The sequence below is a fragment of the Neovison vison genome, chromosome 1, assembly GCF_020171115.1.
Source record: "Neovison vison isolate M4711 chromosome 1, ASM_NN_V1, whole genome shotgun sequence".
NCBI classification, from domain to species: domain Eukaryota; kingdom Metazoa; phylum Chordata; class Mammalia; order Carnivora; family Mustelidae; genus Neogale; species Neogale vison.
In genome coordinates, this window is record NC_058091.1 from 282,777,030 (window position 1) to 282,789,550 (window position 12,521).

General features: G+C 42.4%; 1 protein-coding gene and 1 non-coding gene across 4 annotated transcripts in view; both read right to left on the reverse strand.

Moving 5' to 3' along the window:
• NNT (nicotinamide nucleotide transhydrogenase) overlaps positions 1-11,938 on the reverse strand; it is a 93,064-nt gene extending 81,126 nt beyond the window's left edge. Inside the window, exons 1-3 of one of the 3 annotated variants that reach the window (XM_044232215.1) lie at positions 11,741-11,938; positions 6,857-7,057; positions 2,226-2,455 (exon numbers count right to left, since the gene is read on the reverse strand). In XM_044232215.1, the coding sequence (XP_044088150.1) occupies positions 2,226-2,455; positions 6,857-7,010 (384 nt within the window). In that variant the 5' untranslated portion in view covers positions 7,011-7,057; positions 11,741-11,938. Of the gene's footprint in view, positions 1-2,225; positions 2,456-6,856; positions 7,058-11,327; positions 11,394-11,626; positions 11,696-11,740 lie in introns of those variants that run through there. The other 2 variants (XM_044232233.1, XM_044232222.1) reach the window with 2 other exon arrangements.
• Positions 169-294, reverse strand: LOC122898316. Its single transcript, XR_006382983.1, has one exon. It is a non-coding gene; the product is annotated as a small nucleolar RNA SNORA33 (small nucleolar RNA).
• Positions 11,939-12,521: the final 583 nt, after the last annotated feature.

Sequence of the window (12,521 nt, forward strand, 5' to 3'; positions counted from 1 at the left end):
GAATTGCGCTTAAGCAAAAAGCAACTCTGTCCTGGGAAGAAGTATCAAATAAGTCAATGAACATACACACCATATGTTAGTATGTTTCAAATGTCCATGTTCTGAAATCACATTTTTTTTTAATTCCACCTGAAAAGATTTTTAAAATGTGGCTTTTTTTTTTTTTTTTCTTATAGCCATTTTCAGGGAGCTTAAATGACTTCAGTATCTTTAAGGCTGGTAACATGGTTTACTACTACCAGCTTTTCCTAAGTTCCTGCAGGCATTCAGGTAAGCCAATTCATTGGCTGGCTTTTAAAATGTGTTTTATATCCAAGTTTAAAAATCAGCCTCCAATTAACATGTATCCCTTCATTAGCTCTCATTTCGCAGCCGTGTTCTTAGGCAAGTAAGCCCAGAAAACAATAGCTCAGGGTCTTATATTTTAAAAGGAAACAGAAACACAGGCTCTGGGTCAATACTTTCATTCCACAGCATTTCATCTCAATTTACCTATGAGACACCTTTATTGGTTACTCCCATGTCAGTTGCTGCTCTAGTGATGCATGTGATTTTAATTAATTAATTAAGGTTCTGTACTTAATTAAGACTCTCTGGCAAGGTCTATTTTTCCTCAGTGAGAATCTATAATATAGATTAAATAAAAATTAGAGGACAACTTTGCATTAATGCTCCTGGCCCCTATCAAATGCTCAGCTGAAACAACTGGCATCTGAGTGATTTAAGTCAATAGAATGCTTCCCTGAATGTGCTTTTTAGATCACTAGTTCCATAAGATAGTAAAGGCTTGATTAAAAAAAAAAAACAGGTCCCAAAGCCAAGTAGCTTATTAATGCAAGCATAGAGTTATATGTTTCAATATTATAGGGTTTCTCAATGCATTTAACATGCTCCTACACACTGAGTCTCTAATAAGAACACAAAGCATTTCCAAAACTTATGTGTACCCTACCAACCCTTTACTTTGGGACGTCTCAAAAGTTTTTGATCCCTAGAGCAGCTATGGAATGGATTATACTTATTTTTCTATCTAAGCTCTTTTAACATACTAAGTATATCACTAAGCATCTGCACACCTAAACATTCTAAAAGCTTTAGTTGAATTGCAACTTACCTACATACCATTTATTTTCCTATTAACGTCTACAGCAAAAAATTTTATGTCTTCTGCAAAAATCACTAAGACTCTACCCAAGTTATTCAGTAGAGATTATGAAAAAAATTATGTGACTGATTCATCTTAGAAATTAATACACATACACGCACACACACACACAGCTCGTGTTTCCTAAAAAAGTAAGGAGCTTCTTTCAGCCTAATGATCATGCTTCTATGATCCCTATTTTCCTCCTTGTCTTGGTTGCAGAAGGCTTAGGATTTAAGTTAATGCTCCCCTCTAGTAATTATCTCTGCTAGACTTGGGATGCAATCTCTTCCTTCCTCTATATGAATTTTTACTTTAGGTTTTACATCTAAAGTTCTTCAGCACAGAGATTCTATTGTATATAAAAACCTTTTATTAAAATAGGTATGGCTACTCTCCACTCAGCCCCATGTTGCTTTATCCAGGGCAGTGCTGCCCTCTCTAGAAATAGCATTTATGTCAATTACCTCACTGATCCTTCTATGTATCAGAAGATCACTGTACATTCAGTCCCAGGAGGATTCCATGCCTTTTTTCTATTCCAGTAGCAGTTAAATACTCACCTGTAGGTATTTTAAGATATATGTGAACCAGGAAGTGCAAATTCTCCCCAGCCAAAAAGAAGGGAATTCCCACAGGACAAATGTAAAAAGGAAGATCACTTTCTCCCTTCATGGTTAACCATGGATCACACTGCCTGATAAAAGTTCTACTGGAGGGGCACCTGGGTGGCTCAGTGGGTTAAGCCTCTGCCTTCAGCTCAGATCATGATCTCAGGGTCCTGGGATCGAGCCCCGCATCAGGCTCTTTGCTCAGCAGGGAGCCTGCTTCCCCTTCTCTCTCTGCCTACCTCTCTGCCTACTTGTGATCTTTCTCTGTCAAATAAATAAATAAAATCTTAAAATTAAAAAAAAAAAGTTCTACTGGAATATGAAGAATATTCACAACATGCAAGGATTTCTCTGAGAAAAGGCATTGTTTGAAAATATGAAGAGACACAGCAATAGAGTAATATAATTTTCTTATGAAAAGTTTTTTAAAAGTCAGCATGCCATAAATGAGGGGGGAAAAGAATAATTACTTTGACCACCAAATCAGAAGCCAGCACTTCCTTCGCCCCTTGGATCTGGGCACCTGCTGCTCTGTAGTGATCATCAGAAAACTTGGAAGCTTCACCAGCACCTGATTCCACGACAACACTAAAGCCCTGCTTGACCAAGGCCTGAACACCAGCAGGAGACAAGGCCACCCGCTTCTCATTTTGGAAAATCTCTTTGGGGACACCAACAGTCAGTTGTTTATATGGAATTCCTACAAAGGTAAAAAAAAAACAACAGAAAGACAAAAATGGGCAGTTTGTTCAAAATATACTACACATACAAGTTACAGCTCAACATAATGTTCCCACTTCATAGTCATACTGAGTTTTTTTTATCAACGATGGAAAATATTTATGCCCGCTCCCCAGAAAATACCCAAATATTTCATTTAGCCAAATGGCTCTCTTCAAGGCACATGACTAGATTAGTTTAGCCTTAGAGGGGGAAATGGGTTGTGAAAAATCAACCACTAGGCAAATTCCACTCTTCAAACTACCCCTCTGGGATTTATGGTCTCCTTGTCCTTACCTTTAAGGAAGACAGAAGTAATTTGCTGTTTTGAAAACTACGCTATACTAGACAATTTGGTGGCCTGCTGCACCCAAGAGTTTCCTTCTTGGCCATTTGACCACAAGAAATTCCTCATAGATTTCCAAGGTTATATCCTGAGACCCTACATTCTTAGCCACAGCTGATCAGACCAGACACCTCTGATGTGACTTACACAGGAACTGCCCAAGGACACTCTATGTTGGCCAGTGATGATTCAATCCAGTCAGGTTCTTTCTCAGGGAGTCTGAGTGCCACAGAAAAGGACAGAGGGAGTAAATGGTACAGAAGCTATTTGGAAGCAGTCAAGAGGTAATCAAAGGGAGGTATACAGCAACAGCAGTAGAAACATCAGGAGTAGGGATACAAAGATGAAAGATGAGCCATAGCTATGAAATCCAGAAGAACATTCTACTTTTCCAAGAAGTATATGAACAGTTTCCTGGGTTTCTGTACTTCCCAAGAACACATACAATAAACCCTCATCACAAAATATATCCTAATGGGATCTTGTTCCTTGCAAACCAAAACAGCCTGTATGATGTACGTAAAGTATTTATAGATGGTTCTGAACAGCTTTAGCTAAAGTAGATTAGTTTCTTCTGTTGTTTTACTCAACATGCAGGCATAAATAGATTTTTTTAAAATAAAGATCTGCTTCTATATGTTTTACTAAAGCTTAGGAAATCTACTCTAACAACTTACACTCTAAATATACATAATAAAAAAATTATCTCCACAGAATAACAATAATCATTAATTGAGGCCTTAGAGAAATGAAGTCAACCTAAAAATACCTTCACTTGATCACAGTCTTAGACCCCATACTCCGTAATCAATAATAACTGATAGTAAGCCAAAGGCAAAAATACGATGAATCTTACCCTCTACTTAAAGAAGAGGGAGGAAAATAATAGAAAGCTGGAAAATATTTTGGATTGATGTGCAAAGTTAAATCACACTTGGAGTTTACTTATCTGACAACCTCAGATTACCTAGGCCCTATTATACCATAAGTCAAGGAAGCTACCAAAGATGAATGAAGATTCAGGAGCCAACCTGAAAGGGCACCCACTTGGCCAAGTAAGAAGCAATCTGAGCAGGAAAGAGAATAATGCACTGCAATGTAATAAAACACATCCAAGTGAGCTAGTCATGATACTCAAAAAACAAGTATTTTTAAAAAGCTTCGCTGGCCAGCTTTAGCAGATGTGTAGAAAGCAGAGTAACGGTCTCCCAAAGATAGCCACAATCTAATCCTCAGAACCTGTGGATATGTTAGGATACACACCAAAGGAGAATCAGGGTAGCAGATGGAATTAAGTTGCTAATCAAGTGGCCCTGAAACAAGGAGATTATTCTGGATTATCTCGGTGGGCCCGATGCACTCACAAGGGTCCTTAACTGTGGAAAAAGAAGGCAGAAGAGTCAGAGTCAAACAGTAATTTGAAGATGCTATGGAAGTGGGGACCACGAGCCAAAGAATGCAAGCAACTTCCAAAAGCTGGACAAGGTAAGGAAAAATACCTCCCTCTAAAGCTGCCAGAAGGACAGACCCACCAACACCTTGATATAAACCTAGTGAGAGTCATTCTAGACTTTGGCTTCCAGGAGTGCAAGACAATACATTTGTGTCATATGAAGAAAGTATATTTGTGATCACTTGTACAGCAGAAATAGACAACTAATACTTAGGGATACCAAGACATTATTACCAAAACTAGTAAATAATGGGACAGAATCAACATTCATCCCACCTCACCATCACAACCTCAGGGTAACTAAATAATAGAGGGAAAGTTTTTCTTACAGAAAAATTCTAGCTCTAAATGGAGATGAAATGATAGCATATCACCATTTTAAAACCCCCCATGAAACCACAGATTTAGTTAATGATCATTAAACAGCTGTATAGCCTTTGAATGAAACACTGATGAGAACTTGTTGTTGATGGATACCAACAACATCTAAACTCACTGATTAATCTTCTTGATATAATGTAATAGATCGTACACAGCGTCACCCATGAAGCATTCCTGCCCAAAAAAAGGCAACCTGAATCTGATCAAACCTCTAGATCTAGCCAAATGGCACAGAAAATACAAGGGTCAGAGGAACTGGATAAATAAGACCAAGGGAATTCCGTCAGCTAAATCTAGAATGTGAAATTCTGCAAGGCAACAATGATATTCTTCAACAAATAAATTAAAAGGAGAAAAAGGGAAGCACAGAGAACAAAAGAAGAGATGTAGCAAGCAAATACAACATATGGACCTTGTTTGGATCATTATTTGGGTAAGGCAACCATTAAAAAAAATGGAAAAAAAATATGAATACTAACTGGGTACTGTCCGTGTTTTTCAATGTGGTAATGAAATTGTGGTGTTATATATTTTAAATAGAATCTTTATCTTTTAGATCTAAAAAGGAATTATCTAGGAAATAGCCAAGAGCCAGAAATTGAATAAACAAGACTCCTGCATAGTCGCTATAGAGACCTAGATGTCCAGTCTTTATTCACAAGAACAACTCTCACATCCTCAATGCAGTTACTTACTTTTATCTTATACACAGTTTTATCACACTTGGATCACTTGGCTTTCTAGAACACCTAAAATAAAATAAAAACCTGAACATAAAATTGAGGAGTGTGCAGGTACCAGTGCAGGTACCTGGCTAAGAGTCACTTGCCATGTGAGAACAAGAAAAGAGGCTGTGAATTCTGTGATAGACAGACCTAAGAACTCAAAAAGCATAGCAATGTTGGGATCCCAAATGCAGAGAGTCCCACAAACTTAAAAAGAAGGGCATTATTCTATGTGGCAAAGCCTTTAGGTTACCCCTCCCCCCCCAAACATCCATCCTGTTCTTCCACCTTAGTTAAAAAATGCCTATTTTAGTGGAATATGTCATCATCTAGAACAAAGGACCTCTTTTATGTCCAAGTCTCCCTTACAACCACATAATGGCCACCTGAGTTTTGGCCAATGAGGTACTAGGAAGGCTTTTGTGCAAAATGCATAAACGGATCTCACTCAGCTTAGAAAGCCCTTATTTAGCTTCAGCTCCTTTTGGCCTGCACACTAGAACAGCCGCGTGGGGATCCTAGCAGGGAAGGCCTTATAGGCCGCTGAAAGACTTCAGCTCTTAACTCTGCATGGGCTAGGACACTGGCAAATTTTGAATAGAAAAGTACATGATCTTTCATTTTTAAAAGATGATGCTGTTGTGTAGAGAACAGACTGTAGCGGGAGCAGAGGCAGAAAGCATAGAGCGCATTTAGAAGCCTAGCACAGTAGTCCCAGTGACAGATGATGGTGCCATGGAACAGGACGATAACAGCAGTGATGGTGAGAACAGACTCCAGATATCAGGTAGAATGACCCATACCTACTATGAAGATCTAGGATGACCCCAGGGTTTCTGAACTGAGCAACTGAAATGAAGTTGCCATTCACTAAACTAAGAAGCACTACTTCAGATTAATTCATATACTTAGTTGCTAATTCTTGAGCAGAGATGAGCCATGTATATTACAATTCCTCAGTACTGACAAGGAAAGAGGAAGAGCTGCTGGGAGAAATGGTTTCGCTGAGCAAGAGCTTCCTGGATACAGCTCAACTGGTTTCCTCTTTTTCTATTTTCTTTTCTTTTCTATTAGCACTGATGATCAGTAACTTCTACACATGGAAAATATAAAAAAGCACTCCTTAGGCTTTTTTTTTTTTTTTGAAGATTTTATTTATTTATTTGACAGAGAGAGAGATCACAAGCAGGCGGAGAGTCAGGCAGAGAGAGAGAGAGAGAAGCAGGCTCCCGCCAAGCAAAGAGCCTGATGCGGGGCTCGATCCCAGGACACTGAGATCATGACCTGAGCTGAAGGCAACGGCTTAATCCACTGAGCCACCCAGGCGCCCCTCCTTAGGCTTTTTTTAATGCAAAATAATGACTCACAAACACCAGGCTATCACATTCCATGTTTTTCCTTTTATCAATCATCAGAAGATCTATTAGCTTCTACAACTTGAAGGTTTGATTTACATAAATGGACATGAGATTTTACCTGGTTTTCCAGATTTACACCACAGGGCCTGATGAGTATGAAATGTTCGTAAAAAATCCTTCTTCCCAGGTATAACCTTACAGGACCCCAAATTGCTAAGTAACGGACATGAACAGCCAGTCACCACGGTTTTCAGTAGACTTGCCATGTTCATATGAGCTCCCAACTTTCTGGATGCCAAATTTCCTTGACAGTAAAATACTAAAAGGAAAGAAAATAAAGCATTTATGTGCTAAGAAAAACATACTTTGTCATTTGAACATCAAAAACATTTTTTAAAATACTAATTCAAAGAGCTTGGAATATAAAAGTTGTGTGTGGGCACCTAAGATGAATTTATTTGCCGAGTCCTTTACTTACAGAAGATGCTTCAAAAGTTTGTTTCCAACTCAGATATTTAAAACTTGGAATTCATTTTCCCACTTAAATTGTGGTTCTAAACCTATTATTCAATTCTAAGCCTCAATCACCTAAGTCTAATTGATCCCCAATGTAGCTGGAAAACTAAAAAAGAAAACTGCTCGAGTTCAGTCACATCTAACAGGCAAGTTACCTTCTAAGTCTGCATGTACAACAAAAATTACACAGGTACCCTTGAATTTCCCTTAAATTGTCTATAATACTGTATAATAGCAACCTACTTAGCCACCATGTTGAACAGAAAACACTGGCAACCTAGTCAGTACAGCAAGATGCTTATCTTGTAAGACCCCCTGAATTGAGATAAGTGAACATGAGATGCATGTCTGCCAAGTGCACATCTTAAGAAAATTAAACATGGGGCACCTCGGTGGCTCAGTGGGTTAAGCCTCTGCCTTTGGCCCAGTTCATGATCTCGGGGTCCTGGGATCGAGCCCCGCATCGGGCTCACTGCTCAGCGGGGAGCTTGCTTCCCCCTCTCTCTGCCTGCATAATCTCCATCTTGGAAGGTACGTGGAAGGTACCCCCACCATTCCTGGATTCCCAATGTTCCCCTAACCCCAACCTTCTTTTCTTTTCTTCAAAATCAGGAAAAAGTAGAAGATCTGGAACCCTATCATTCAAGCTCAGCTAACTCCACCAACTACTTGAACAGTTCTGCACCATCATGTGGGCCCCCAGTCCCAGAAGACCTCCATAAGCATTCTTCCAGCATCCAGAGGAAAAAGAGTCTAGCTCCCTCAGAACTGCTGCTACAACTCCCTGAAGCAACTTCTTACAAATACCAGAAAGCCACACTGGGAATGGAAATCCTTAATCCAGATGGTGCTTATTCTTAAAATGCCCTTTAATTCAACAAACACGTGTAGAGAGCTTAGTCAGAGGCACAGCCGTTAGAAGCATCTGTAAAATCAAACTGGAATAGGTCACACATTTTGAGATAAGAAAAGTCAACAAGTAATAACACTACAAAGCAGAGTAAGGCAAGTCCAAAGTTCTTTGAGGCCTCCAAGATGGAGATTATGCATTCTCAGAAAAAAGAAAAGAAATAAACATTTAAGATGGAGAGAGTAATACAAAAAAAAAAAAAGGTAAGGGAGGGGAAGCGTGCGAGATTGGTTCAGGCAATCAGAAATGTGTATGAATAATGATTGCCCTTGAATAGGTTTTATATTTTCAGTGTTTCCACATGTGATTTCATTTCAATACCAAGCATTCCTGAGTCCCATAAATATTCTCCTTATTTATTCATGGGTCACTTGTAGGGCTAGTCTGGGCTGAGGGTGGAGAGCAAACCAGCCCTATATTCAAAACATTCAGTGAATATATGCCAAGAACCAAGGGAGATACAAAGATATATAAAAGATACAGATATAAAAAATTCTTGCCTTGAGGGAGATTCGTCCTACCATTACCAATGACCTAGTCTTATTCCAATCTCCCCACTTACCCTAGTTTCTCTTCTTGGATCATCCCACCTCCCCAACGACCACCATTCTCGTGGGGCTGATGAGGTTTACCCAGACCCACTGCCACTCACTCCCTGCTTGACCTGAATCTCTCTGCACCTCAGTCTGCTCATCTATAAAACATAAGAAAGCTCATTTGTAAGACCCCCCATTCGGCTCTAAAAATTTTCATGATGAGATTTTACAGTGCCTTAAAGCTGAAGTCCTATTTCATAGAATCTGGAAAAAACTGCCCTGCCTACTTGGAAAATGGGAATTTGATGTTGAACAGATCCCTGGCATCAGACATCAGTTAAGAACAAGGCCCTCAGAGGCTGATCTGTCCAAAAAACTCCACATAATCAAGTTATGAACGTAACCGGACAGCAATCAGAAAGTAGTTTATTGACAGGAATGGTTCCTACCACTAAGCCTAAATCTCTATAAATGACCCTGAAAGATATTCAGAGAATATCTGAGACTGTGTTCTCACAGACAGGTACTTGTTTCCATCAAACATAGAATACTAGCTTAATTGTCACATTTACCCCTTTCTTTCCTTCACTTAAAAAGCTCTCTTCTGGGGATAAAAATATATTATATGTTTATAAAAAATTTAAAATTTAAAAAAAATTTTTTAATTAAAAAAAGAATTCTAAAATAAATAAATAAATAAAATATTTTAAACATTTAAAAAAAAAACAGCTCTCTTCTATTTTATTATCCACGTGCTTCTGTGACTTTGAAGAGATGGGGGAAATCTTTACAACTCAAAATTGAAAAAAAAAAATTAGTATATCATCCGTGCAGCAGTGTAATGTAAGTGATTTGAGCAATTATCTCCCCTAAAATTCTTTTTTTTTTTTTAAAGATTTTATTTATTTATTTGAGAGAGAGGTAATGAGAGAGAGCATGAGGGAGGAGAAGGTCAGAGGGAGAAGCAGACTCCCCATGGAGCTGGGAGCCAGATGCCAGACTCCATCCTGGGACTCTGGGATCATGACCTGAGCCAAAGGTAGTTGTCCAACCAACTGAGCCATCTAGGCGTCCCATCCCTAAAATTCTTGAGGGCAGAGAGAGAGGGCAGCCTACAATCTAACAAGGTGACCTGTGGGTTTTAAGCCCCCATTCTGCACTTTTATTAGCTGTGTCCTTGGCTAATCAGTCACTTAACTCCTCTGAACCTGATATACTCACCTTTAACATGATAATGACAGCACTGCCCTTTTTGGGTTGTGAATATTAAAAAGACACAGTATCTTAATTGCTATTATTATTCACTTTGGTATTTTAACAGGGCCCAGAGCTTTGGTAGGTAGGAAAACAGCAAGTGTGTGGTTTTTTTTGTTTTTTGGTTTTTTTTTTTTTTTTTGACTGAATGAATGAATAACTAGGGCTAGGTAACCTGAAACCTAGGTATCTAGGGAACACATTCTGCAGAGTTTCAGGAAATTTCCTTTGAAAATGAAATGCTGTGTATCCTTGTGGAAAACTGATTTCATCAGCAAAGGTAAAAAGCCTGAGCACATTTGCCGATAAGAAAGCAATCCTAAACTGTACATTTAATAAAATTTAAAAAAAATAGCCAGGTTTGCAAATAAAGGGGGTGCGATGGAGAAGAGGGGGGCATTTTAAATAAAAGCATGCAAGCCCCCTCCAAACGGAGTCTGTCCCACAAGACTCCTTACAAGGCGATCTCTTTACGACTGCCCTGAAAAACAGGGCGAATAAAGGACGCCCGCAACCGTAAACAAGTCACGCTTTTAAATCGAAGCATACCAACCAAGGACACTATACCCTACAGAAGCTTAGACTGGCAGGAGTGTGACCTCGCCCAAACCCACCGGTACCGCCCCTCTCCTCCGGCCACTAAACTGCCGCGCCGCTGGCAACTGCACCGGACCGCTATTTATAACCTTCCCCCGGAGCCGATTGGCCGAGGCCGAATAATAGACATTCCGCCTCCAAGGTTCGAATCAGCTCGGCCCCCACCGTTGTCTCCTCCCGGTCGCCAACCCGAGCCCCCCTCTGCCCGGCTGAAGTTTGCCCGGACCACCATCAGTCCGCACAGACAGGCGCACTCACAACTTTCGCTCGCCTAGGTTTCCAACCGATCGCCGACCCCGAATTCCCTCAAGGTTCTAGCACAATTTCGGGGCGTCCAGCTGCCACTTCTCTAGGTGCACCCTCTATCAAAAGTCCTCTGTGACCTCCCCTCCTCCTCCCATCTTGAGGGCAGAAATGACACCGCACGACTCCCGCTGCCCCCCCCCCCAAAGCTCCAAGATCTGCACCTGCACAGCTGCCAGTCCCCTGACCCCTGCGAGTACCCAGTCTCCCAACCACCCGGCCACTCCTTTCCACGTCGCCCCAGCAAGAGACAGGAAAGAGGGCCCTCGAAGCGCGGTTCTCCTTCCGGACCCAAGCCTCTTGCCTGCGGGCGCCGCGGGGCACCCCGCACCCGGGTCACTGCCGACCCCGCCCCCTTCTGCTCCTTGACAGGTCTCCACGGCGGGGGCCCGGACCATCCCCGCGAGCCCCCGCGGCCCCTCCCCAGCTGCGCCCCAATCCCGCGCCTGGGCGGCCCGCGCCGCGCCGCTCACCTTGGCAGGGAGGCCAGGCGGCCGAGGGCGGCACGCGGCGGGGGACGCCGCGCTGGCAGACCCGGGTTCGGGCCCCACCGCTCTGCGCCTCCAACCCGGAAGAACAGCCCCAACCCCGCGGCGGCGGAGGCCACGTGACGGCGGCGCGCACCCCCCCACCCCCTCTTGCGCCCCCTCCTCCGCCCCGCGCCCCCTCCCCACCCCGCCCCGCAGCCCGCTCGGCCCCGGTGCCTGCCTCCCTCGCTCCCGACAAGAACACGACGTCGCCGAACGCCCCCTGGGAGCTCAAAGCTAGTTACCCCAAGGGGCCCTTCACTCCTCAATAGCAGCCAAAACCTCTTTGTCTCGGGCTCGACCCGCGGCCCCCTGCCCCGCCTCCGCGCTTTCTCTCGGCGCGTCCTTGTCAATCAAACCTGGAGCCCTGCGCGGGCGCTGAAGTTTGCACCGCTACATGTGTAACTGGAGAACCAGCTGCAAGTGTGATTTCCTCTCCAGCGTCCCACCAGAGCAAATAAAGAGATAATATTACTCCACTTTTGGTACCTTCCCCCTAGCTGTCTAGGAAAAAAAATCAGAACTTCTGTAACAGAAGAGGACCAAAAGCCAAGTGGGAGGAGGTCACGGGGTAGTGAAGGGCGGGAAGGAAGGCGCTGTTTTTGCATTCTGCCCGGGGAGGTGGAGTTAAATTCCTCGGAAACGATGTCAAGGCCCAAAAATTAACACACATCTACATGTTCTTCTTCCCACAGCGGGCCCAGAGAAAGCCGTGTGCCGCTGGTAGTATTAATATCCAGCAGCTAGAGATGGACATGAACTGGCTGGACATGGCCAGAGTTGATGGCACCAAAACTATTAAAGGACCCCAAAACATAAGGACCTGCCTGTCCTCTCCACATAGTTCTGTTAGTCAGCAGGTGTCTTCTGATTAAAAGTGAGAAGAATCAAATACATAAAATGGTTCACTTAGCCAAAGCTCAGTCATCATGAAATGTCAGCATGATCACTGCTTTTTACTTTAAGTGAAATATTTAAGATAGGCAAAACAGAGATATTCCTTTAAAAAGAATCTTCAGAGAAACCCTTCCTTTAATAACATCTCTTACACGGCAGTCTGCCTTCAGCCCTAGGTCACCAGCGGCTCCCAGAGTGCCCAGATGGAGCGAGCTGAGCAGGGAGCCTGCTTCTCCCTCTGCC